The sequence below is a fragment of the Sphaeramia orbicularis genome, chromosome 9, assembly GCF_902148855.1.
Source record: "Sphaeramia orbicularis chromosome 9, fSphaOr1.1, whole genome shotgun sequence".
Taxonomy (NCBI): domain Eukaryota; kingdom Metazoa; phylum Chordata; class Actinopteri; order Kurtiformes; family Apogonidae; genus Sphaeramia; species Sphaeramia orbicularis.
In genome coordinates this window covers 28,985,426-29,013,020 of record NC_043965.1, presented here as the reverse complement: position 1 = coordinate 29,013,020, position 27,595 = coordinate 28,985,426, and the positions used below count along the sequence as shown (strand labels likewise).

Here is a 27,595-nt window from a genome sequence, read left to right as displayed (position 1 = left end):
TTACATTAGCACTATACTTAACAGATTTTCTGTGATTTTTTTATTCATTTTTTATGCTGCTGTGACTCAAAGAGTTTCATTGTATAGAAATGTGTAATGACAAGGAATCTAGATTTGGAAATCTTGCATGTTATAAAATTGATTTCCACCAATAATGCATCAAAATATAAGAACACTGCATTTATATGTACCATACTTTTAACCATATTTAGTGTTATATGAACATTTGGGGGTAAAAGCAATACTATCTAGTCAGGAGTTTTCTTCACTACAGAAATTTACAGATGACCCAAGAATTGAACTTTAAACTTAATTCAATTTTTCCTAAAATGTCTTTCACCGTCTTTCAATGTGCTGCATTGAATTGAATTGGTGCCTCAATGTTAGTGACAAACAAGAATGCAATGATTTGCCACATATATATTGTATCTAACCACACCTCTCAAGAAAAACAGGTATAAATGAGTATAAACTACAAAGTTTTTTTTTTAGTATTCTCATTAATCAGTCATATTAGATTACCAAAAGATTCAGTTTATTACCAAAGAAAAACACCCTATCTTTATTGCAACACATGAAATTTTGTTATTTCTTGTCTTGTTTTCTTAATATTAATGACCAGCGATTAAATGTGACCTTACACAGTCCCTTTTGTTATAATAATTCCATTCATTCATATTCTTTACCTTTAAATACAGAATCATATGGTATGTGTGCATCCATTACATATAGAAGCAGTAGCAAATATGAGAAATATCCTGACACACAGAAACCATTTTCCTTTTCAGTTGTTGGACTTATGGGCAGGCATGGAAATCAAATATTGGAAATGGCAGACGTGTCTTTATTAGACATAGTACAGCATCACCTAAACAAATACATGACTGGTCTATGGCAGCTACATTAACACAGATTTACAATGTTCAGAAAAACAATGTTAACAAGATGTACAATCGTGTTCCCGTTTTTCTCTTCCGATAAGAATACAGCAAAGCAACTTCTCTGTTGCGACTGTCAGATGCCATATGTAATGTTTATGTAGAAAAAGATGCGTCTGTGTGTTGTCAGCGTTATCTAAATAGACCATCTTTCACTTCTGACTTCCACTGATTTGACCAAACCATTTCCAATGATCTTGAAGTCCTCCAGTATCGCTTCAACGTTGGGAAGAGTATTTACGACTTCTCCAGTCACTTCCACGCTCCGAGCGGATGCCTGTGAGGTCTGTGTGATATAGAAAGAGAAAGAGAATTGGGCCGAGGCGGCGGATGTCGACATGTAAGTGAAATAAGAACTGAGCAGGAGACATATGATACAAGGCCATTTTCTGTGGAATTCTCTCAACAGTCCAAAAGGGGTTTTTCCCTGCACTGATGTCTTAAAACATGAGAGACTAAGCTTTTACCTTGAAGGGCATTGGTGTGAAGGCCTTCGGTTTCCATAAAACAGTGATTACTGTTCCACCGTAGGGATCGCAGAAGAAAAGAGCCAGGTCTCCAAAAGCCTCCTGGAAACAAATTGGAATAGATTCAAGGGACTAAGATCAACTTTCCAAAACTTTAAAGAGACTCATAAATTTGTGAAATCATTTCCCCCCCAAAGGTGATGAAGTAAACATCTTGTTATACCTTAGATTTAGAGACGGGACGATGAGAGATGGAGGTGAACTACATTAAACATACATTAAAATCTTTTTTAAATTATATTTTACTTCATGATACTACATTAACGGACCTAAACTTGTATTTGTTGTTTTGTCTGTTGTGAAATAATGCACCTACAACCTAGTATTTTTCTTCCCAGTTCATTTTATTGTCATGAGGCTGCTGCAGGTCATGCAGAATATATTTCTGCTGTGAACACAACAGCTGAAACCTGTATGCGTAAATCCTGTCATGCAAATTTCCCCACTTCCTCAGTCAATAAGCTGTTTTAGCGCCACGTAGTCTTCTACATATCAACGGTTCCTAAACACACAAGACTCACTCTGAGCTCTGTCAGGTAGAGGGACACAGGGTTGTAGTCAACAACGGGTAAGGCCCCTCCTGATGAGGCCCCTGACTTGTCTGTTAAGATGCCCCTGCTGAAGGTGACAGCAGGTGGATCCACGGCCTGGTTGAGTAGGGGGACCTGCTTATGGTTCAAGTGAATCAACACGTCGTAGACATCCAGAGGAGGACGAAAGACCACCTACACAAACACAGACAGCAGCGTCATAATTCTAAAAACAATCAACCTTTCAGATCATGAATAAATCACAGGATGGGTAGTTTAGGAGATAATGAAGTGAACATTGCACTTTTGACTTACCCTGACATCTTGGATTTGGCTACTGTCCATCAGCTGATGTTCCAGTACCTTAAGACTCTCTGCAGCCACCATCACTACCCGCTGCAGCATCTGAAATCCCATTTTAAGCAAACAAACAAAACAGATGAGACCATGGCTCACACCTGCTGTAAAGTAGCATTAATATAACTAATTTCTCAGAATCAAAAAAATGGCCAATAATTGATGAAAATAAATTAGATATTACAGAGCAGTACATATAATACAGCTTTGTCTGTCAGGCTGTCAGGATGCTGAACTCTACACCCCCCCCCCCCCCCCCCCCCCCCCCCCCCCCCCCCCCCCCCCCATTGCACTACTGCTGCTACTGTAAATAGATTGACATGTATACTTTATATCCAGTTAGTTTATTCTTTATACCATTTAGTTATTCCTATTCAATTTTTATCTCTTTTTTAAACACATGACATTGAACAAGGTGAGAGAGAAACAGTATCACAATTCTCTGTATGTTCTATGCATCAAGTGAACTGACAATAAAGAATCTTTGAATAATTGTTGGACTGTTTTTAACCAGGGCCTGTTAAAAGTGCAAATGTTTATATTCTTTGTGCATGTGGTCATGTGAAAAAAACAAAAGACATGTTTAATATTTCAAGTACTCTCCGAAGCTATATTTCCATACTGTATCTATTACAGACATTGATGGCTTTTACAAACATTCATTAACCTCCTGAGAACCAAGACGGTACAAGTTTCCTCTTTTTTGCATGAAAAAAATGTCGAGTGAAAACAGCACAATGCAACACTTCTTCCAGATACATATTTCTTTGCTCAGCTTTTGGATTTATTTTTTTAAAAAGCTGCAAAACTCTCAAACTTGGACAAAAACCCATATCTGTTTCTCTGGAGGTTAAGAAATAGACTCCAATGATAATTTATTAATTGATTCCCCCTTATCACAACCTGTTCTCTAGTGGTCATTCAGCAAATAACAAATACTACAGTCCAGGATCATTAACATTACCTATGATTTTGCTGCTTTGAGTCTTGCTGTTGTTGAAGATGTGAAACCAACTATCAGACAAACCTTAAGCTTCCAGATAGGTCAACATAATTAACATCCAAATGCTAATGTATGGTGAACATGGCCCATGATGATGTCATGGAGCACACAGGTCCTGCCCTCTGCCACTGTTATAAAGGAGGACTCTCAGAGGCGCAGTGCTAAACCTGGACTTGCAGAAGGAGTGAAGTGGGTGAGAACAGGAAGCTTATGTGGGTCAGCTACACATCATGGGGAGCTGGTGCGTGTACGTCTTCTGTACACTACTATGTGCCGCTGGACTACTTTACAGCCATGGTCTTGTCGAAACAGAGGAATACAAAACTAAATATTCAACTTATTTCACAGCGACAGATAAGGGCAAAGAAAAGCAACTGGTGAGCAACATCTGACGTTCTCCTAAAAACACAGCAGTAATTCTAAGACAACTGGAGAGTTGTAGTTGCTCTCATCACTGCTCATATTCTCTAGAATGCTAATTATTGTTTTACATTATGCTAGAATGTTCATGACTGCCTTTGTATATTTTCAGATCAGTGATTTACATGGGGTTTTGGAAAGACTTCAGAATAATCCATTTCCAGCGCTTAAAAAAAAGCATGGCTATCTGCCTATGGTAGGTAATGCCACAACTCGTTCCATCTGGAAACTCAATCTACTCTGTCTATTTCAAGCTAGTCTCTCTGAGCAAATTTATAACCATTCTAGAAACATAGTAACTTCTATTTACTGCTAATATTGTTTTCATATTTTTCAGTGTGACCCAGGAGACCAGTGTGCTCTGAGGAAAGGCTCCAGGATTGGAAAACTGTGCGACTGTGCTCTGCCGAGAACATGCAACTCTTTTCTACATCGTTGCTTGTGATTCCTGTTTACATATCTTAAAAAACAAAACATATATTATTAGTATATATATAATATTTATAGGCTTTTATGAAATTGATGTCTGTATTCAAGTATTATTTTGTGTCTTTTTAATTTTAACCAACTGTAATTCAAGTGAAAGTGTTTATGTATTAAATATGCTACTGTGTAATATCAACTTGTATTTGTGTTTCTTCTGACCTGTACACTTGGCGCTCGCTTGGTCCACACCGATATTTTTTTGTCTTTAGGCGTAGCAATAAACATGACAGGCAAAGACTCTCTGGAGGCCATGAAGTCATTCTTGATCTCTGTATAGTCGGCAACTACACGTGACATAGAGGTGAACAACAATTATACTTGGAAACCATAATACATACAAGCAGGATGTGAAAGTATGCCGTGTGTGTAAATAGAAAAAGGTCAGAAAGGATTTGTTTGTGTGACACAGAGGGAGAGGGGATATGTTATTGTGCTTGCCTGAGAGCTGGTTGTTGAGGTTGACTATCAGCGGGCTGTTCCTCCAGTCAAAGGACGAGAGGAGATGAAGGAAACGAAGGAAGCCCACCTGAGGAGAGCTAAACAAGACTGAACTTCATTCACATGACCTACTGAACGAACAAAGGTATGTGAAAGGATGCATAGCCACACGTGAGTCTGATCGCGACAAAACAAAACTGGCTGTTACCCTGGAGGAGTGAAAGGTGCAGGCTGTAGGAAAAGCGACGCCACTAGCAGGTCTGCTGTGTCTTCTGTGATGTCGCTGCTGAAGAGCTGAGCACCCAGCCAGCGTTTGGCCAGACGACACACTGCTCCGAAGCACGTGTGCTGCTGCTGGATCCTGTCAAACAAAAACAGCAAAATAAAATGTACAAGATGATGAAATAATGAAGAAACTGATGATGCAAGACAGAAAAATAACAGATAAAACTTTAATCCCACCCATGCAACGTGCTGGTAAGCAGAGGCTTGTGTATAGTGGCCATCTCCAAGGCCTGAGCCTCCTCATTGTCCCTCACAACTTGCAGCCCACCAAGACTCACACTCTCCCTCAGAACCTGAGGCTCACGGTGGTAAGCTACCTGGATGCGGAACAACAATCCATCCTGGATAGGAGGAAACATACAAAAATTATTCTATTAAAAGGCCACACAAGAGATACTATGCACCAGTAATTAGTTTGACCATAAAACAATAAATGAATTACTTCTATAAGTGGTGTAATGTTACACATATAACTGTACTGTGCGTGTTTCAAAAAGTTACCTTCCACACATCCAAGTGTGTGGAGCAGGGTCTGCATGCATATTTATGACGCTTATTAATAATTCTCCCAGGCTGATGTGGAACGCAGCTCGGATGTGGCGAATGGCGAGTGGATCATGGGGCCACTTTCCACTTCCCTCCATGTGACAAATCACTGCAGAAACAGGTTACATTGAAACACAAAATGAAGGTTTTGCATAACTAACACCTCTGGCTTGGCCTTTTTCATGCCATGTCAAGAAATAAATAACAAAAACTAGTGATGCGAAACAAGAGTAAGCATGTTTCAAAGAGTTGGTTTGGTGTCTAACCTGTGATAGGAGTGATGTAAGCAGGGCATGGTTTGCCTTCCTTTGGCATCAGTGATCGAGAAATCTTATCTCTGTCAAAGAATGAGTAGTCCAACTTCAAAGGAAGAGGTGGAAAGACCTGAAAGCAAGGAAATGTCAACTTTCATTTTTTTGCTTTTAAATTGTTAACATTACTATTCTTATTCTTCTTATTATTATCCACAACCATAAATACCGCATTAACTCATATTGTCCCCAGTTTCTTCTTTACCTGTGTGTATCTAAGTGCAGGATGGGCTCCTTGGACAGATGTGATGGAGAGGGGCAACCCTTCTAGCTTCCAAAGTTTTCTACTCAGGTCATCGAATGACTGCACAACCAATAAACCCTCCTCCTCTCCAGTACTAGGCACCTGAGGAGAATAAAACCATCAGACTTATACTGTCTATCCATATCGCACAGCAGATGCAGGGATTCCAGTAGTGGCGAAACATGCCACTAACACCCCCTTGTGGTTGACTATTTTCTGGTAATCATATCTCAACAATGAATGATATGAACATAATAACATTTGAGTCAATACAAGTAATATTATAAACTCATGAAATCAGCTCTTAGGCAACACAATAAATAATAATCAGGAAAAAAAAGCTAATATATGTATGTAGTACAATATTTAGAAGCAGAGCATAGGGTTTAGATCACAATATTGGTCTTCTATAATCTTTCTTTCTTTGATTTTACAACAGGTATTACATTTTAAGTTTTATTTATTTTTACCTTGCGTTCCATTTTGATGACGTCATCGACAATCGCCCCAACATATCGCACACAGGACTCAGGAATATCTGCATGGCTGAAAAAAAAAAATGAAAAAAAATAAAGAATTTAAGAAAATCACGTCCTCACAAACTCCGCGTTCAGGTTACGTTAGCCTGTCAGCTGAGGTGAGACATGCCGTAACTGTAATCTTGATCATCTCAGACCCACTGAGAGTCGGTGCTAACGTTAGCCGCCTGCTAACATCCAGGTCGCGTTAGCCAGAGGAAAACATGAAACGAACGGGGAGGAGACGTAGCTCTGTGTGGGACTGCTTTGAGCAAGTGGGAAACTTTGTCCGCTGCACGAAATGCAACGCTACGTTAAAGTATTGCGGTGGAGCCACCAGCTCCATGATTAACCACATGAGCAGGCATCATCCTTCTAACACAATGGCAGACGAAGACGAGAAGCCCGTTATCTGCGCCGTCCAGTGCATCGATGAGGACAGTAGTGCTAACTCAGACATGCAGCTTTCTTTAATGGCGCCCAATCTAAACGTGACCGGCCCATCTGAGCGTGGAACGGAGTGTGTTGAGAGAAAGCGCCTGAAACGCAGCTCTGTCTGGGACATTTTCATCAAAGTGGACGACGAGGTTCACTGCACCATGTGTGACACAAAGCTGAAATACAGGAGCAGCACCACCAGCATGATGTACCACATCAAAAACAAACACTCAGACACGATGCCTCATGACGGCATGGCACTGGCAACACATGCAGAAGTGACCGAGCTCATCTCCAGAATGATACAGAAGGACATGCTGCCCATCACTGTGGTTAATGGGGATGGTTTTCGTGAACTGCTTGCGTACACTGTGCATAATTATAAAATGCCTTCTGCGGGTGATATTTTGCGCCTTGTTGAGGGACATTTCCATGAGAAGGTGGAAGAACTCATGGTGCAGCTTAGTAAAGTGGAGAAGGTGGCTCTAACTGCAGACTGCTGGACAGCTCTCCCATATCAGAAGTACATTACAGTTTCCTGTTCATTCATAACTGAAGACTGGCAGGGGAGGTCAGCTGTTCTGCAAACACACAAGCTTCCATCAGACACACACATTACTGCTGACAGTGTCTCGGAGAGGCTTCTCAACACTGTGCACACCTGGGGTATCAAAGAGAAGGTCACAGCATGTGTCCATAACACACAGGACATTGTGTCAGCCTATACTTGTGGCCATGTCACCTGGGGCTACGCTCCCTGCTTTGCCACTACATTACAGCAGGCAGTCAATGATGGCCTTAATAATGACCTACTTCACATTATTGTAGTTGCAGGAAAATTAGTGAAGCACTTTAACAGCAATTTGCTCGCAAGTGAGGCCTTGGAGCAAAAGCAAGTTCAGATGTGCCTACCTCAACACAAGCTCCTCCAGTCAAGCAAATCCAGATGGGACACTATATGTGACATGTTTGAACGGCTGCTTGAGCAACGGTGGGCGATTAAAGCGGTGCTCTCAGATCGCACAGTCACAAACAGACAGGAGGCGCAAGCCCTTGAAATTGAAGACGATTACTGGCAAATCATTGAGAATTTCACACCAGTGCTGGCAACACTGAAATGGGCAACTACAGTTATATCTGCTGAAACAGAGGTGTCCATATCAAACATCTATCCAATCACATTCAGCCTCATACAAATACACCTCATACCAAAGGAGAGTGATGTTGAACAAGTTTCTGAGTTCAAGCTGAAAGTTCAGAAGTCACTTAGAAATCACATGGAGGTAGGCATCAATTAATGTCAGTCACTTTCAACTGAGAATGAATTATTTGGTTGTGAGTTTAGTGGAACTTGTTTTAAAGGAATATTTATGTGTGCATAAATTATGAATATTCTGCATTCTCACCTATTTATCCACATGCTCTTTTCTTTTTATTGTTTTATAGGTTGATTCTAATGACCTAGCCTCCAAACCAGCTCTGATTGCTTCTATGCTGGACCCTCGTCACAAACATCTTAGCTTCCTGACACCAACAGGGCGACTGGCTGCAAAAGTTAAACTGCATGAATTGGTTTCAAGGTTAGATGCGATTACTAATACAGTGAGCCCAAAAGACGAACAGCAGGAGACTCTGGTTACACCCGATGTTAGCCAGGTGGCTCTGCCCTCACAAATGAGAAGTGACACAAAAAACACCATGATGTTACTGCTAGGAGACAATTATAGTTCCTCCTATGCCACTGACTCTGAGGCTCAAGTTGATTACTATTTGAGAGACATTGCTCCCTCACTGGACATTAACCCTCTTGACTGGTGGAAGGTAAATGGACCACGATTCCCCAAACTGGCAACTCTGGCACGACACTATCTGTGTGTGCCTGGAGTGTCATTGCCTTCTTTACTGTCTGATACTGGACAAACGTTTGCAATGATGCGTACCAGACTTAGCCCAGAGCATGTTAACATGATGATCTTTGTTAACAGAAATATGTAAATTACATTACACAAAGAAGATTTATGATACTGAAACTGGGTCAGAAGCAAGTACTCCCCATTGTAAAACTTTTACACCTGCTGGTGCTGAAAAGGTCTGTCAGCAAAGTGAAAAATACTCCCCTTAACAGCTGCTGTCAGTTGTACTGTCAGTTGAGACTGATACACTGGGCTGAAAAAATGGGCATTGTGCCAGAGAAAATTTGTCAGCAATACACTGCATAAATAAAAGGAGACAAGGTATTCTTGTCAGTTAATATCTGATCGAAGCATGCCCCAACTGTCTAGTCTAGATTAGCAAAGTGCATCTAAACTTTAGCTATTAGTGACACAGATACCTTATCGTAGAGGTTTTTGTACATGGTTGTTGCATTGGAAAAAACAACAAAACTGACTCTAAAAAAAACAGGTAAAAATAAATTCTCTCTGTATTCATTTGCTTCTATATTGAAGTACAGCATCTTAAAAGTACATACAGCAGCAGCAGGTGTGTGATGATCTGTCTCGGGACCAGTCGTTTTTGGCAGATCTTCTCTCCGTCCCAGAGCACAGCCTCAGTGATGGCACCGTCCTGGAAACGACGCAGCTCAGAGCGAGAGCCCCACAGCTGTCGAAACTCAGCCGCCTGGTACAAGATCACGAACAGTGTTTACTATGAAGGATGTCAACAGCAAGCAAAGACACTACACCGCCATATGGAAGAAAACATCTGAACACATTCCACACACAAACGGAAATGTACGTAGTAGATTAGTTGTTCACAAGAAATTGAAAAAAAAGATTTGTAGCCACATTGGTGATGAAAATATCTGTGGTGATTACTGAGCTTGTGTAAAGTGTAAGATTCCTGACAAATGTCATCTTATGTGTAAAGTATTGTAAGTACATTTCTTTACCATTGTACTAATTAAGAGTAAAATGAAGTTGCTTGTTTTTAACCCTATTGGGATAACGGCACACACTTATGCATAGACATAAGACTGGTGATGTTAACCTTGGGGCTGTCTGCAGACGGGCCTCTCTCCAGGACAGACACTGCCAGCTCTGGCCTCAAAAGCAAACCGAAGGAGAGAGGAGGCTGGTCTTTGTACTTTGGTGCTTCGCTCTCCACAGACCACTGTAATGACGAAATGTTCAGAGAGTTTACTAAAATCGTTCCTTAAAACATCCAACTGTAACGTGACTGTTATATGAAAACAACAGGATTCACTTGAAACCATGTGGAAAATTGTGTCAGATTAATTTGGTAGATGAGATATTTTACAGTACACGTGAAAAACCTGTGGTGATGTTACAGGAAATGCCATAGAACAGGGTAGAGACACTGATGAGTCTGTTCATTGAAAAGAAATGTCATGTACCTCAGGGTCAGGAGGGAGGGAGTGGGTGAGGAGATGGATCCTTTGGCCCAGTCCTTGCTGAAGCAGTGAAAGAATATAAGGGAGCGCTGTGTGGACATAGTTTCCACTGTAATCCATCAGCTCACTGAGGAGATTCAGTTTCTTACAGCTTGACTGAAGCTTCACTAGCTCACATAACCTGAGTGGGAGATGAGCAGAACTGAAGTGAGGCCACTCTGATGATAATGAGGCAAAACAGCACAATAAAGGAACATACAATTAAAGCAGGGTTTCGACAGGCTTTAACCAGGTTCTGAATAGTTCCTCCTCCAATCAATTCTGCTGAAACCTGCATTTTCCCATTTTTCCAACATTTGCTAATATTCCCTCCGCTCTTTTGCCACAGCATGAACACGCTCACAGCATGTTGCATTCCAAGCATCTGGTGTTGTGACTTCGTGCACTGGCCGTAAACAATATCCAATTAAAGGGTTCCACCTGTCAATCATCACACTACTGATCAAAATGATTAAATGTTTATATAATCAAAATAAATCGTAACTAACATTTTTTTTCCATCAAGTGTATTTACTTTTTTAATGCCTTCGAATGTCGAATTTAATACTTTTTAATGCCATTTAAGGTCTTAATTTTTGCAAAATCTATTTAATGACTTAAAACTTTTTAATGACCCGCAGAAACCATGTAAAGGAAAATAAAAAGCTGCATTGTTATGCTGCTGTACACATAAGTCCTATCTGTCTGTCTATCTAAAAAGTTTTAGTTAAGACAATGACATGTCAAGGAACAAAAGAAAATGATGAATATCAAAGATGTGTGGGGAAATGTTGAAGTAAAATGCCTTAACAGTACATCAGATATTGGTAGTTAATGCTGTATTAACAGATAAGATGTTAAAAAAAAAAAAAAAAAAAAAAGATGCCATACTGGAAGACATGGTCACTTGTCCTTATCATTGTTTTAGGGGTCATAAGGAGGCTGTGGAACCCATCCACCGTAGGGTTGTCCCAAAACTGCATCGAAACTGATGCCTCATGCTGCAGCTGTGGACGAGTTAAACATTCAAGTTAATCCAGGTGTGCTAAGAATGAGTCCAGTTGAAAGTGTTTATTTGTTTACAGCACATACCTGTTTGTAGGTACAAGCAGTCATGTCAGCACACATGTTCAGGTGCCCGGATGGGTCAACAAACACAACCTGGAAAGCACTGTGGAACTCCGAAAGAGATGGCTACAGGAAAAAAGATGGAATACAACAATGTATGTAGAGGCAAATAAGACTGTGCATCAACTGCATTTAATAATTTTGGATGTTAATCAAGACCACTCACAGCTGTAGAATCAGAATCTTTGGATAAGCTAATTCCATTCACTGTCAGATCTGTGGATGCTGTAGCATGGAAAGAAAGGTGGATAAGTAACTAGATAGGCGAATCACAGTAAACAGAACTTCACATTATACTTTTATATCTTAGTTCATGCAGATTTAAAGCTTGCTTACCCAGGAAGTTCAAGCTGTTTCGGAGCAACTGATAAGCTGTCATGGTGTTACTGATTCTGTGAGTCGTCAGGAGATAAGCCATGAGCATTGAAGCAAGGAATCCATTAAAACAACCGGTGCCCTTGAAAAATTTAAAGAGCAGCATAAGAATAATACTTGAATATATAAGTATACATACAGCAGTGTCAAGTCCACAGGTCCATGGGACTTTATAACTTATAAATTTATCCATGTGTTTCACCCATCCACTTGCAATGGAAGCCTTGGGTCGCTAAAAAATTACTTTCTGGAAAAATCTGTCCAGCATGAAGACAGAAATGGTGGAGAAACTATTCAGAAATGACTGCTTTTGCAGCTGGATTCCACTGCCAATCACCCATAGCAATTTTTTTTAAATGATGGTCATGATATCCTTGTCATGAGGGAGCTGGAAACAGAGGGTACTATACTAAGACAAGACCTAGAGTATTGGAGTAAGTACAATAGCGCCTAATATTTGCTATCAGTTCACACACATAACTTCTTCCAACCCTCTCCAACTGTTTGTGTGATATGCTGCTGATAATGTTTCAGTTGTGTTTTTTTATTTTCATGTGGTTATAGATTTTTCTTAGAATAGTGCTTGTCTGGACAGGATTTTTTTCCTGTGTACATGACAACTATACACAAGCCAAGTCCAGTGAACAACAGAGCCACTGTAAGCCTTTACCTGGTCAAGCTCTCTTTGACGAAGCCAGACTTTCAGTAAAGCCACTCCATCTGTAAAGGCTGGGCACTGAGAACTGACAGCAGAAAGAAACTGGAGGTGAGCCCTGGGCAGTAGATCCCCAAGAATAGAGCTGTTATAGTGTGGTGTAGGAGGCTCAGTGCTTTCTGCAAACAACAAAAAAAAGAAGCAAAGAACAACAACAAAGAAATTAGAGTGTTGCATGCATTACAGGTAAAAGAAATGGGTCAAGAATACAGAGATAACCACCACTGAAGATAAAATGATGAAACATTTGATAGATAAATAAGTCTATAATATCCAGTAATATATATTTATTTACCAGACTGAGAGGTCTGCAAACCGGTGTACCACTCTGTTCGTATGTTATTTCTCTGGGGATGGAAGCGGCTTGGCTTGAAGAATCCAGGAGGTGGACAAGCATGAACACGTACAGTGAAGTTAGATGACTCTTTGCCTGAAAGACAACACCATAACACATCTTGTGTTCTCAAGACCACCAAAATAGTGTGATAATGCCTTGAAATGAAATGACTGATGACCAGGAAATGATTGGATTCAATATGCTATAAAGAAGATAAACCTGGAGGTCTCAGGAGCAGAACAGGGCGTAGGCGGTTCCCATGCAGACAGGAGTAATGCATGGTTCCAATGTCAGAAGAGGAAATGAGATGCTCAGCCAGGCCTGCCAGGTAGAGAGCCCTTTTTCGGGCATACCTCTGGTTTAAGGCATCCTTTGGGTGGAGGATGTCCTAAAAATATGAGAAGGACAGAGTTTATTTTTGTTTTTTTATATGGGTATTATTGTCATGAAATGGAAACAGTATATTTTAGTTTTTTATATGGGTATTTGTTATAAATTGGATATAGTTTATTTTTGATGAGTATATTACTGCTAAGAAATGGACTGTTTATTTTTTTGTGTATTATTGTTATGGAATGAATAGTTTACTTTTGTTTTTGATATGTGTGTTATTGTCATGAAATGGACAGTGTATTTTTGTTTTTTAATATGTCTATTATTGTCATGAACAGGACAGAATTTATTTGTATTTTTTAATATGTGCACTATTACTGCTACGAAAAGGACAGAGTTTACTTTAATGTGAAATGCTGCTGCAAAATGGACAGTCTATCCTTGATATGTATAGCAATTTTGTGTTTTGTGTAGGAAATTAGGGTAGGTTGAAGGATGGGGTAAGGGGGCGGGAGATTATAAATTAAACTTCATCCCGCTCCTTTTGGAATGTTGGACTTAATCCTTTTGTTGTTTGGTTTTAATGCAAATTTGAAATAAATAAACAAACAAACAACAAACAAACATACACAAATGGTGAAAATTGAATGATTCTGGTGTCCTATTGCTCATAGCTCAGGACGATAATACAGCCCTCAAAGCATCAAGTATTGCTGAAGCACATTACAAGGATGAAAACAGAAGAGAGACTGACTTACAGCTGGGATTGTAACAGCCAGATCCACCATGACATGTGGTTTGGTGCAGGTTCCTAGAGGGTAGCTGCCAATAAGATCCACAGAAGCAGGAGGTGCCATGTGGAACTTTCCTTTTGTTGTTTTTGGGACCATAATAAAAGGGACTTGAACTGCACCAGACAGCCATGACAGATCACTTATCTAAAAACACAGACAATTTTGGGTAAAAACATAGCATTTCAGAATCACTGTGTTCAACTCCACAACATTATTGACAGTCTGGAATACATACCTCAACTTCTTGGGAATTTGAAAAAGTCTGGAGCAGCTTTGTGACTGTGTGAATGAATAAATCTATTTGCCCTTTCCTTCGTTCACTCAGGACAACTTCTTTCAGTAGCTCCTCCATCTGTTAATGAAAACATCAACATTTACTGAAGATGTAAACTTATGTAGTCGGTTTTTCTATGGAATTGTGTCACAGTTTTTATTGTTTTATTTAAGAATGTTCATTTCGGCAAGGTCTCACCTGCATTTTGAGGAGGCTGCAATGAAACAAGCTCTCTGCTTCTTTCAGCTGATTCAGCTCCTCTGCTGTCGGTGGTCTGTACAGATCACTTCTGGACAGTTTCACTGGGTGATAGACCAACTCGTCCCCTCCAGCATCCTCGGGTTTGCTTCGTTTGGCTTTAATTGGAGCCTCATATTCCTTGTCAGCCTCCTTCTCATGAGAAAAGTCTGATGGAATCATCTGGGTATTGACAAATGCAAAATATGAACACTCCAGGGGTAAAATTTTTTCCTGAAACTTGACGGGCACATTTGATTAGAAAATTAAATGCCATTTTGGCTTGGAATAATACCTAAACTGATCATCAAAATTGTCAATCATTTTTCCCAAGTAATGCATTAGTGTTGCAGATCTAGTTTAACCCATAAAGACCCAAACATCCACTGTCGACCAAAAGCATCTACTGATATAAACTCCTATACCTGTTGATCCACTAACCCTATCAATCCATGTAACTAATTGGTGCAAAATGCAGTTTGTCGTCTTTTCATGGTCATCAGGTATGACCCATTCGGACGTTCAGAGGCTCCATAGTGAACGTGGAAACACCGTCATCTTCTACAACATTGATTCACCAGTAAAACCCATGGATTTGGATCAATGACAGTGGATGGAGACACTTGATTTATTTTCAGTTATTGATATATCTGCTGAAAAAGTCAGTTTTTCTTCAGTTTTCTCTGTTTCAGAATATAATAACCTTCAACTTTAATATGAGCATTTATGAACATTCACATGATCAGTAAATTACATATCAGAAAATACTTGATTTTCACTGAAAATTTGCAACATACAGAGGATAACATTATAATAATTGGTACCAAATCACTCAAGAAAGGTTAAATAGAGAGAAAAAAATCATTTGGGAGCTACCACAAAAGACACACTAGGTCTTTATGGGTTAATTCAGCATTTGTCTGGAGAGTATATAACAAATATTTTTACCCACTGCTGTTACACATAAAAAATTATTATTCCATCATATTACTAATCGGATATAGGACGTTATTCCAACGTATGCCACAGATTGCATATAAAAATGTATTTGTTGGAAAGTCATACTGTAATAACTGTGTTGTGATTTGCTATTTGAGTCTATTTGCATGGATATCCAGGAAAATGGGCTAACTTATGTATCTATTCATTAAGTTTTATGTATATCTTTTTCGTTGAGCTCACACAAACACACTTGAGTTAATGTAAATAAAAAACTCAAAAACAAGACTACTTCTCATTCGTGTTTCACCGATTACTTCTCCGTTAAGTGACAAAGAATCCAAAATATCACCATACAAAAACTAAACAATTACACTGCTTTTTAATTGTGCAGCTCTGTTCTATATATCAGTGTTTATCTATCTACAACTCATGTGAGTGTTGGTAAATGGATGCATGCTAACATCCGTATACTACAGATGTGTTTAATGGGTTAAGTGGCGGTAAACTTCGTGTGTTTTACCTCGGTTGTGTCCTCTGCTGCTGTGTCTTTCTTCTTCATGTCTGATCTGCTGATAAAATAATATTTATTGTAATATATTCACGTTTTTCATCCACAGAGGCGCCGCTTCCTAATGCTCTCACATGTGCAAAGGGCCTAGCAAACTTGCTGCTTGCACAATACGTCTCTGATTGGTCCAGAAGCGACGGGGTGAATTGTGATTGGTCCGAAATGTTCGTTCAGTTTTAGCAGGGTTGGGTGTATAAGCAATTTACGTTTAGCGTGCAAGTACGACGTAGTGGACAGATCTACGGTAAATTCAGAGTAGGCTATGTGTGAATGAAGAACATCAACTATATAATTTAAGACAATTCTCAATTTATGTGGAAAAACTTACATAAAAAAAGTCAATACAAAGGACCGCCAGTCTTCTACAAACCATTTCATTTGCTTGAGTATTGACATTTTCAGCGTAGACTATGTATTTACGGGCATTTATTTTTTTTATTTTTATTATCTGCACCTTATCACTTGACAGTGTTTGTCCTTAAAAATGCTGCAATCTATATATTGAAAGGATCTGCCTCTATATTTGATATATTTAAGCAGGAGACATCGACATCAGTTGTAGTACACATATCTTTATTTTATATTATCAATACAGTGCAAATATAGATACATTGAATAGATAAAATGACGCTGAAAATTAAGTCAAAAAATGGCAAAATTTTAAAAACATGACACACATCTTTCACAGATAGTCTACAATGAGCAGTAAACAATGTGGAGTTTTTAATCAACACATTGTTTTTCCTGCTTAAAAATAAGTACAAAAGCAATAAAACACACAAAGTGTAACATCTTTAAAGCTGAAACACATTGTAGTGATGGTGGAAGTTTGACAAAATGGCCCATAGAAAACATTGGCACAGCTAGATTACGTTTTTTTATAGGCGTCTGCTTGATGGGATGGATCAGAGACTGCATTTGAGGGGGCTTTTCTGGTGCCTGACCTTCCCAAAGAGAAACACCCTTGGCCAAGGTCACTTTGTCCCGAGAGGCCCAGGGGTCACTATCCCCTCTCCTTTAGGTCTAGGGAGAGAGACCCTCTTCACCAAGACATCCACTTCATCTCTTCTCTTTGCTGGCTGATTCACATAACTTGTTTGTGGCTTCTGGGGCACAACTGCCCATTCAGATTCCTGCTTCTTACATCTTTGTTCTACTTTGGAGTCTCTATTTGGTTTCTTGGAGATATTTTTTGTGTAGTTGTTATCCACAATCTCATACTGGGGAGTAATAAAGTGTCGAGGGAGTTGGGAATATTCAAGCTTTGGTATTGACTGATGTTCTTTATGTTGATTTACTAATCTTGGCAAATGGTCATGGACGACGGAATGCTCTTCAGCTTCTGTCTTCATGACCTTTTTTTCAGATGAATGGGACAGAGATGGGAGTAATTTGCCCAAAACAGTCTTAGAAAGGGAATGCTTCTGCTGTTTTTTCTTCTGATTAATATTTGGTGGGGGGTGGAGAACAAACCGTTTGTAGCTCCTGTCATCAGTAGGTTTGATGGGACTTGTCTCCTTTACTGACAGCTTTGGAGAAATGTTAGTTTGGGCCATCAGATGATGCTGTTCTCTTGTTTGTACTCTTGTTTCGGTTTCCTTCGGTAATTCGTTAATATTATCCTCCTGTTACACACACAGATAGTTACAGAAGTAAAACATATTTCTATACGGAATCTTTCTAAAAAGCAAAATAATTAACTGAAATGGATTTTTTTTTAGAAGAATTACCGTTTTAGAAATGAGGTATGATGGTGGCATAGGATATACAATTGGCACACATCCTTGAGCCCAAGAATCTGGAATTGCTGGCAAAGGCTCTGAGTCCTCTGTTTTAGATGCTTCCTCTGATTTTTCTCCTTCATCGTGGCACAGGAACTGTTGTGTCACAATCTCTGTGAGGTGTGTTATGGCCCACAATGCAGAATAAGGTGCCATCTTAACAACAAAGATAGCCAACATTACTGGTTATATACTTACCTAAACTGTACTAAAAATGGATTTCTCTTTGACAGTCATGAGTGAAAATAAAACTGCCTGGTTTCAAAAATGTACTGTGACTTCAACATCAATGTGTTAAATAATAATTTTTAAAAAATTTAATAAAATGCACAACACTTTAGAACTTTACCTGTCTTTCAATGTAGACCTTGAAACAACCTTCCATGACCTTGCACATCAATTCGTCCATGATTTCCCCCACTGTCTCCTCTGCCTCCTCATGCATTAACATGTCCATCCATTGGTTCTGTGTTAACTGACCAGGAATAATATATTCCACTTCTAAGTCCTGCATTTGAGGTGTGGTCACTTGGACAGATGACCTGCGTCCACATTTGTCAGCTTGGGACTTTGCTGCTGAGCGGGGCATCTTGGTTCAATGGCTGAGAGGATGAGAGGAATGGTTTAGTTAGCTTAGACAGTAGAGCCAAGGGTCATCATAGGTCTACCTAATCAAATATAAGTGTTAAATGGTCCCATCTCCTCATAAGGAACAAAAATGGACAAACAGTACTTGAATGCAGCATTAAACGTTTTATACCATATAAGAACTGCCCAAATGTGTGATACATTGTGAATAGAAGTCCTACTTTAATTGGTTGCTTCATAACTTGTATCTAAGTATCACAATAGTTATGTTTTTGTGAATGTTTGTCTTGGAACCCCTTCACTTTCTTCAACTCACACCTTCTGCCTGGGGTTTGCACTTTAAATTTTTTTAAGGCAAATATTATTAAGATATATATGGAAGAGGTTTAGGGCCACTGGAAAAAAAAAGGTCCAATATATATATATTTTTATATTATTATTCTGAAAAGACAAAAAAAAAGTCAGAATTCTGAGATAAAAGTCAGAATTCTGAGAAAAAAGTCAGAATTCAGACTTTTTTTCCCCCTCAGAATTCTGACTTTAATCTCAGAACAAAAATAAAAAGAAAATATTTAAAACAGTCAGAATTCTGAGGAAAAAAGTCACAATTCCAAGATTAAAGTCAGAATTAAAGTCAGAATTCTGACTTTAATCTCAGAATGATAATAGTAAAAATATATTGGACCTTTATCATTTTTTCTGCCCTTTTTCCCCCAGTGACCCCAATCCTCTTCCGTAGATATATCATATCGCTGGGCAGTCACAGGACAGAACTCTAAGGAAAGGATGTCTGGGACAAAACATTAGCTAAACTAGCCTAGCCCTTGCTGGGTGTCTCTAAAACCCTCAGGATCGTCAGTCTGTTTTATCATTAAATTGTCAGTAATGTACACACAGTTAATCTTTCTATCCGCAGTTCGATAACGACCAGCAATATATGGCTTACGACTTATCAGTATTTTCTAGTGCTAAGTTATCAGCTCCACTTTGCTCGTATCCTTACCCTTCTGTATCCACTTCTCTGTGTCGTTGGTTGCTCAGCAACTGAGTACGCATGGATGACGTAGGACGTACGGGTTGCGTTGTCTCTATGGCTGCGTAGGACGCGGAGGTAATCCTGTTGCTAACGTTAACCTTAAAAGTGCTTATTTCTTATTCATTGGATCTGTAAAATTGCGTTCGGCAGCTCCTACAGATTTGGCCATTTGATAATTTGACGCAGAAACATGTCAAACCATAAAATGAATAACGGTTTTCTCTGTGTATTGCTTTGCTGTGTGACTGATGCCTTCTCGCTAACACACCTAGCTAGCTGCTAATGGATTTACCTTCTACCACCAGTTGTTGTCCAATTGAATTGTATGTTTACAGTGATTTTAATGCAACTTATTTCTCTAGTTGCACTGACCTTTATTTCCTTCTCATGTATTGATAATACAGCACCCACTGCCATTTCGACTAACTGCACCGTTCACAGAAGATTGCCTGATGTATCATAAAGAAAAAAGCATCCAAATAAAAAACAGTGCATCGGCGCTGTACAACAACCTTGGCGTATTACGCATCGCCCCACGGCGCCTCACATACTTTACGGTGGTCCACGCAAATGTTGTCAACATGGTGAGTGCGTCCTGGGATGGTCTGAACTACTCCCACCGTCAGCTGCAATCCAAGGAGCCCAATGTGGCTACAAGCACATCCCTCATCATGCAGGTAAGGTCACTACAGGTGTGTGTGTGTGAGTTGCTTTTCTAAACTTTTATACTAACACAAGATAAGCCTTATTTTTAATTTGAAAAAAAAAAAAAAAAAAAAGTAAATCTCAAATTACAGGCTGTGTTACAAAAAGCAAAAAAAAAAAAAAAATAAAAATCTGTATTTTCTTTGACAGGCTGCATTTTGTGTTCTGCCTTCTCGTGATTTGCTGGTTGTGACATCTCAGAAGGGCATTCAGGTAACTTTTGAAGTGGGTTTGCTCTGTCTCTGCTGTCATCAGGAGTTGTCATGTTTGAAAAACCCACTGTTTCTTGTATTACTTTTTTCCCACAGCCCTGTTGTTGTATATATTGTTGTTGTGTATTATGAATGAGCAGGAGCCCAGACAGAATTTGCAACTGATTACCCTTTGAGCATGAATCTAAATGAAAGCATTACCAGAATGGTTCCAGCAGCCTTTTATTGGTATGTAAATGTGTCATTTCAGATGTATGAATCAGATGGCTCCATTATGGTATACTGGCATGCTCTGGATACTCCTGAAACACCTACAGGTAAACGTACATATTGTTTATAGAAGGACCATCTGTCTCACTTTCATGAAAAATTTAAACAATGGAATATGTAATTTTATGCATTAATCTAATGTAATTTGTTTGATATATTATAATACATGTAAAGTTGTTGTTACTGTAAATGTTTCATCACAACTGATCAGTCATTATAAAATAAAATAGACCTCAGAGGGTGGACATGATCATTAAAATTAAACCAATTATCACCAGGTACCTGCACATATTGTTAATGTATTTAACATTTTTAATGTGTACTCTTCTCTCTTCTTGTCCAGTCATTCATTATAAAACAGTATAATACCTACACATTTAAAAAGAACACCGGCTGATTTTTGAAATACATTTTTAACACCATTCTCTCTGTTTCAGTCCTATATAGTGTATGTGTGCATGTGGAAGAGAAACTTCTTTCAGACTTACATACCAAATCTAGGTTGCTAACAAACACATTTGTCTGCCAGCTCAAGCCGTGTTTGCTCGAGGGATATCAGCAGTGTGGGAGAACTATATATGTGTGGGTAAGTATTGAGTAAAATACTTTTACCTGTTTTTTAGAACTATATTAGAAAACCCTGCACAATACTATATAAGATGAGATGAGATGAGATAAGATGAGATAAGATAAGATAAGATCAGATCAGAAAAGATGAGACTTTATTGAATCCACCATGGGGAAATTTTCACAGTTGACAGCAGTAACATACAACGCACAAGTGCGAAGAAAAATACAGGTAGAATAAAAGCCACAATTGAGAAATGAAATACAAGTGAAAATGAGAAATTTGGTATTCATATAAATATTTATATAAATAGTGAATTTGAATTAAACATTTTGAAATTTAAATAGTATTTACATATTTACATTGTGATTGCACATGCACATGGTATGATATTCCTCCCTTCATATTTCTCCCTTCTTCATTCTTTCTTCAGGCGTGTCATCTGGCGCCATTTTAGTATTTGATGTTCCCAGTAAAGGCAGTAACATCACCTTGTCTGAGGTCGTGGAGGAGCACAAGGAGCCCATCACTGACATAGCATCAGAGTGTTCTGGCAGCCAGGCAAGTGGTAATACGTGCACAATTAATGTGTGCGCTGTCTGTCATCTATCCATCCAAGTCATGTTTTAATTACAAGATAGCCTACTACATTGAATTATAAATGCATTGCTACTTTACATAATACTTCTGGGAATTACAACCGTATTGTTACATAATCCCTCCCTTCTCTTCAGGAGTGCATAGCTGATATGGTCAGTGCAGATGATGGAGGTAACCTGTGTGTGTGGAAGTCTGGGGAGGAATTTCAGTTGCTGAACAAGATCCCTGGTTTTGAGTAAGACGTTTGCTTATTTGAAAATTAAAAAAAAACACAAACAAAACTGAGCCATGAGACAGCACTTTGTTAACATCCAACAAATATGACGCGACTTCCTATAATCAGTCATCACTTGTTATAAACTAATTTACTATCCTTACTTCCTCTGCTTCCTTTCGTCATACAATATTATATGTATGTTTAATTTAATTTTATTGTTGTGTCATTTCTTACCCTGGTCTAATCTGGTAATTTGTTTTCCTTTTTATTTCCTAAATGTAATAATCCTCCATCATCACCACTCAACTCAGTATGAGCTGCTCATCTGTCAAGTTGTGGAAAGGTACAGTGGCGGCAGGTTACGGTACAGGCCAGATCCGTCTGTATGAGGCAGTGACGGGAATTCTGCATGTTGAAATTAATGCTCATGCTCGCTGGATTTACTCTCTGGACATTGCTCCTTTTTCTGGCCTGGTGAGCTCTATATACTATATGATTACTAATGAAAAAATTAAAGACTTACAGAAAATTTCTGTACTTCATTAACAGTGACAAATTATTCTAAATTAAAAAGGGGAAATTATATTATTCGTAAGTGTCCTACTTAATTTATTTCACTGTTTTGTGTAATGTTGTGCTTGTGTGCTTTAGCTTCTGTCTGCTGCAGAGGATTCTCTAGTCAGAGTGTGGCATCTGACTTTAACCCCAGAGACCAATACTGTTGAGGTAACAGTTATTTAAATATAAAATAAATGGATAATAAGGTCATCACATTACAGTTATGCCCTCCTTTCCCATTTGTCAAACTCTCTAACTGCTACTACTGTTAATACTTTTCTTGTTTCCACTTAGGTTGCCCATCTACACAATGAGTGTGTGACAGACACACAAATCTGCGGCGCCAAGTTCTGTGATGGTGATGGCTATGCCTTTGCAGTGACAGGATACGACCTGAGTGAGATTATCCGCTACACACAGACATAGGACTTTACATTAGTTGAGGCTGAAGTTGATGTATTAAGGATCATCGAGCGGAGTCAAAACAGGTACATTTTGGGTCAGGTTGAGAAGTATTTAAAGTCAAGTTTTTTTTTATTTTGTATCATGATGTTTTTGTCTTTTTTCTCTACAAAGGGACAGAAGCAGATTACAACCTAAAAAAAATAATGCACAGGTACTGTTATAAAATGTTTCTGTAATATTTTCCCAGTTCAGATGTTTACATGTATGTGAATATAGATTTAAAACTAATAAAATGTTATATCACCTCTTTATGGTACTGATATTGCTTCCATCAAATACCAGCAACCTTTTTCTTTACACAGTTGAAATTTTACTGTTCTGATTTTAAACTTGCGTTTCACAGATTTACCACTAGATGACGCAGTGGTATAATTATCTCCAAGCAGGACAACGCCAACGCAGTACACACAGACTGGACCTGAGTGGAGTTGACTAAAATGCTATAGGCTGTGCATACTGGGATTGGATACAGTCTACTGATCACATTCACTTTTCATATCAGATAGTAAATGTGAAAAATGAATCATGTATAATGCATGTCACATTATTGTACAATTTTATTTTTTGTATTTAATTGCTATTTCCATATTCTTCCTCAATCCAAGCCTCCTGCATCTGTTAAAACTGTCTTGCACTTGTGACTGTTAAGTTACAGATTTTGTTCATACTGACACTTTAGTGAGTTTAGTAAGTGCAGAAACAGAATGCCTAAGTTTTTTTTTTTTTTTGCAAAATACATATTGTTTAATGAAACATTCTTAGTCCAAAGATATAAACTTTTAATCAAGCTAAAAATGCTTTGAGAAACGTAATTTGCCAGGTCAGTTTTACGGTTGACAAATGTCGTCGTGTTCAGTGAGGGTCAACTGGTTGTCTTCAGTTCATATTAAGCAATCAGGTATCAGTGTAATCCCACCCACCTTACTGTGACAAGATAAGGAGAATCAGGTCAGCGAGGAATTGTGTGCTGTATGTCAGTCTAGGGCTAAGCGTGTATTAAATCCCTGAGTTCTAGTCTTTTCTGGTTTGCAGTCAACACTGGTCACATAACATCAACTGATGACTGTTTTGAGCCAACACACATGACAGGTTATATAACTTAAATTTGGTAGGCACCAAGTGACAGTTATGTCGTGCTGATAGCTAGGTCAAATGTAAAACACACACATGCAGCATAGTAACACAAACACACTCTTCATAGAATCAATAATTTCCCACGTATTTTGTGTCATGGTTTCCCGCTTTCTGGGGTGGGGGTGGCCAATGCTGGAGTGGGACAGTGGAGGGCTTAGATGTCAATACGAGGTCCCAAACGACACACACTGAGATTATGCAACTTACTGGAACAGTACGGAGAGAGGGCAAGGTTGGTCAAAAGCAATCCATGAAATAAGCAGAGGATTGAAGGAGTAGAAGAGGCATGGAGCCATGCAAACAGCTACAAAAAAGGAGAATGACATTGCTTTTCTGAGAAAAACATAGGGAAGACAAACAACATCAGTCATTTATTCCTTGTTAACTGGCTCTAGTCTCATACACAGCCCCAGGGCCACTCATGCTGTGTACGGCTGTAATAGCTGTCAGTAGTTGGCTCTTAGGTGTTACAGCTGAGCACACAATATTGAGGAGATGAGACCCCAGCATAAACTGGTCTCAGTTATGGATGTGGCTCAGTGTGAACTGTGTGCATATGTGTTTATGTGGCAAGTAATAATGGTATGAGACTGACATTCTCCCATTCATATTCCCCAGTAGACACTTCTAATCTTTTATTAATGACAGCGACAAGACAAAAATAGATCCTGCAATACCTTGAGTGAAAGTCCTCAGCAGAAATAATGTGTCACTTTAAATCACAGAGGAAATCATAGAAGCATTGACCTGCACTGTTGGTGAATTATAGGATTCCTTTATGTTAGAGAAGTCATCATGAAGTGATTAAGGTGCAGTCCTTTTTCCTCCACTGTCCATTCATCATGTCTTGTCAAAGTCTCACATTTGTATTAGCAGAGGCTAATAACCAACACGACACATTAGTTCAACCCAAGCAGAGCATAAGTATCGACCAAGCCCCGTTTGTCAAATACCATTCCACAATCCAGGATTATCCATCACTTGTGACCTGATGTTTTAGTGTTTGTGGTATGTAGCTCTATATGCGCCACCGTATCTGTGCACAGCTTCATTATTTTGGTGGTGAAAGAGCAATTTATCTGTTGCCTGTCCAGCCTCATGGCAGCTGCCTGTGCCTGTGTCATGAAGCCTGCTGGGACAGAGCCTCACCAGGGGGGATGAAGAGCTTAAAGCCCCTCCAGTCTGCTGCCACAGACAGTTGTCTGCCGAAGGAAAACCAGAAAACCATGTTGTATAAATAGATGTTCAGTTTCAAACAAATTGAAATGGCGAGGGAGGGCGGGGTGCAGGGTGGGTGCACAAACTGACACACCTGAGAAACTGACACTAATGACTGACAGGAGTGCAGATAGAAAAATATGGCTCAAAGGTAGACAAACAGAGGTCAGAAATGGAATCAGGTCAAATATTTGCAAATGAGTGTGTGTCAGTTTGCTTTGGGGTTCAAATGTATATGAATATGTTGAAGGTTAAGTAAAGGTCTAAAGATAAACGTCTGCACTGGAATGATTATTATCTACATCTCATCCCATGTGTCCAGTGTATAGGCTGATCCATGACTGTCAGTGTGAGCTACTGTTTTTGAAAAAAATATTTTATAATATTTGTAATGTCATATAATATAAACTAATAATAATAGAGCTTACTATAACTATTACAGTTTTTCATGACTTTGTTGATCAGTTTGCTCCTAATGACTCAATATGGTTGAGCCAATACCTTGGGCTCCTAGAGGATCCCAGTCATAAGTACCCAGTTCTACCAATGGGATCATGTTTGCCTTGGCCCTAATGTAAAGTATCACACACTGTTGGATTTCTCTCCTTCATTTTCAATGAGACAAAAACAGATGTTTAAAATCAACTGTTTAACACCCATAGAGTTATGATATTCACTCAACTGTTTACCTTTATTTTTTATCACTGAAATTGTTCAGAAGAGTTAACATTTTACTGATAGATGTTTTGACAATACTGTTTTTGAATATGTCAGGTGAGTAATGCCAACATTTTGCTGTGATAAAGCTTCTTTTCAGTGTAACATTTCACTGTGATGGTTGTTTCTTGGGGTATATGATTAGTAAAAATGTTAATGATGATACCATGTGCATCTTAAAGGTTAAAAGTTCACATGAAGGGACTCCAACTATTCTCTGTTCTCTGTCTGACATGTTTAACAGGAAAAACACCTGGTTGTAGAATGTAAGGGTGTGTTATTATTTATTAATTTGACTATGATTATGATAGTTGGAATGTGGAGCTGCAGACATTTTTCCAACTCATCCAGTCTGTCCACATGCACATGGGTGGATAGTGCTTGAGCAGGCCCTGCCTGTCTTTTCCTTAGTTTATATCTAGTTGCTCTAGCTCTAGGGCCTGCAGGTGCTCTGTCTCCTGAATTCACCCGGGATCTGACTATAAAGCCTGAGAGGCATTCAGCATCTGGTCTCTTCCCTGCTCATTTGGGGCTGTGTTGCTGCACAGCTCAGACCTTTTTTTCCTTTGTTATTTGAGTTGTTTTTTTTTAGTTTTATTGTCGACAGGACTTTCGTGATTTTTCATCCTTGTTTTATTGAGTCAGTTTTAACCTTTTCTTTTATCTGCTGATTTGGTCGACTCAACATCAAAAATAAAAAAAGATTCCAGGGTACTGTGAAGGTGTGCAGCAGAATTACAGGAATGACCTTGAATGACCTTACACACCTGCATAAGGTCAGAACTTTGAATCAGGCCTGATCAGTCCTGAATGACCCCAGCCACCCTCTATGGTCTGAGTTCATGCTGCTTCAGTACAATCATTTGCCCCTAAGGGATAAAAAAAAGTACCTTGAACATTGTTTGTCATGGTTTAATTTTTTTTTGTCTCTTGGTTGGATTATTTTGCTTTCTTAAACCACTTACAATAAATTTTTATTTAACCATTCTTCTTGTGTTTGGTCTGTTTTTTTTGTTATGGCTCTGAGGCAGGCCATGGCACAGGACAGATGTGTACGAATGGTACAAACTGTTTTTGGTTTAAGACAAGACAAAACACTACCATGCAGCCACAACCTCTGTGCATCATTAGGTTGTACCATGGAAGGCCATGTACGCCCACTCTTGTCCTGCCGGGACAAACCCCTCTACCTCAGATGAGGAGGAAGTATGTCAACATACAGCACTGACTGACTTACTGTATCTCAGATGTTCTATGAAAACAGTTCAAGGCAACTCACATCAGACACTATTTCCTTTTAATAATTTGCTCACCCATTCCTATTTAGATATGTTGTGACTTTTCAGTTTTATTAAAAAATGATAGTAATACATATGACCACATCTTTTCCT

The 27,595-nt window shown here is 39.0% G+C and overlaps 5 protein-coding genes across 6 annotated transcripts; 3 read left to right on the top strand and 2 right to left on the bottom strand.

Annotated features, from left to right (window-relative positions):
* Positions 1 to 824: 824 nt before the first annotated feature.
* On the bottom strand, positions 825 to 16,216 carry nol6 (nucleolar protein 6 (RNA-associated)). The gene is given in 27 exon segments (XM_030143753.1): positions 825 to 1,224; positions 1,406 to 1,507; positions 1,987 to 2,190; positions 2,311 to 2,400; positions 4,421 to 4,545; positions 4,700 to 4,797; positions 4,908 to 5,060; positions 5,162 to 5,325; positions 5,486 to 5,541; positions 5,544 to 5,639; positions 5,797 to 5,914; positions 6,047 to 6,187; positions 6,556 to 6,631; positions 9,512 to 9,660; positions 10,030 to 10,152; positions 10,397 to 10,574; positions 11,324 to 11,439; positions 11,525 to 11,626; positions 11,727 to 11,785; positions 11,897 to 12,017; positions 12,606 to 12,769; positions 12,946 to 13,080; positions 13,207 to 13,375; positions 14,079 to 14,258; positions 14,350 to 14,466; positions 14,587 to 14,808; positions 16,088 to 16,216. Coding segments are annotated over 27 exon segments (3,447 nt in total). The 5' UTR covers positions 16,127 to 16,216; the 3' UTR covers positions 825 to 1,074.
* LOC115425899 (cocaine- and amphetamine-regulated transcript protein-like) lies at positions 3,357 to 4,334 on the top strand. The gene is made up of 3 exons (XM_030143755.1): positions 3,357 to 3,732; positions 3,888 to 3,971; positions 4,113 to 4,334. The coding sequence occupies exons 1-3, from the start codon at positions 3,586 to 3,588 to the stop codon at positions 4,218 to 4,220; spliced, it is 339 nt and encodes a 112-aa protein (XP_029999615.1). The 5' UTR covers positions 3,357 to 3,585; the 3' UTR covers positions 4,221 to 4,334.
* Positions 6,586 to 10,371, top strand: LOC115425898 (zinc finger BED domain-containing protein 1-like). Its single transcript, XM_030143754.1, has 2 exons — positions 6,586 to 8,324; positions 8,488 to 10,371. Exons 1-2 carry the CDS (start codon positions 6,828 to 6,830, stop codon positions 9,034 to 9,036), a joined length of 2,046 nt encoding a protein of 681 aa, XP_029999614.1. The 5' UTR covers positions 6,586 to 6,827; the 3' UTR covers positions 9,037 to 10,371.
* Positions 16,217 to 16,730: 514 nt separating the features above from the next.
* Positions 16,731 to 18,518, bottom strand: c20h2orf81 (chromosome 20 C2orf81 homolog). The gene is made up of 3 exons (XM_030143851.1): positions 18,266 to 18,518; positions 17,871 to 18,072; positions 16,731 to 17,765 (listed from the first exon to the last, which is right to left on the bottom strand). Exons 1-3 carry the CDS (start codon positions 18,503 to 18,505, stop codon positions 17,110 to 17,112), a joined length of 1,098 nt encoding a protein of 365 aa, XP_029999711.1. The 5' UTR covers positions 18,506 to 18,518; the 3' UTR covers positions 16,731 to 17,109.
* A 1,049-nt stretch (positions 18,519 to 19,567) lies between these two features.
* On the top strand, positions 19,568 to 23,384 carry wdr54 (WD repeat domain 54). 2 transcript variants are annotated; one of them, XM_030144328.1, is made up of 10 exons: positions 19,568 to 19,615; positions 19,945 to 20,217; positions 20,396 to 20,458; positions 20,708 to 20,774; positions 21,257 to 21,313; positions 21,729 to 21,856; positions 22,030 to 22,130; positions 22,424 to 22,586; positions 22,764 to 22,838; positions 22,965 to 23,384. In XM_030144328.1, the coding sequence occupies exons 2-10, from the start codon at positions 19,993 to 19,995 to the stop codon at positions 23,094 to 23,096; spliced, it is 1,011 nt and encodes a 336-aa protein (XP_030000188.1). In that variant the 5' UTR covers positions 19,568 to 19,615; positions 19,945 to 19,992; the 3' UTR covers positions 23,097 to 23,384. The 2 variants fall into 2 exon arrangements, with proteins under 2 accessions (XP_030000188.1, XP_030000190.1); XM_030144330.1 differs by lacking the exon at positions 19,568 to 19,615 and having other exon boundaries at positions 19,926 to 20,217.
* The last annotated feature ends 4,211 nt before the right edge of the window (positions 23,385 to 27,595 follow it).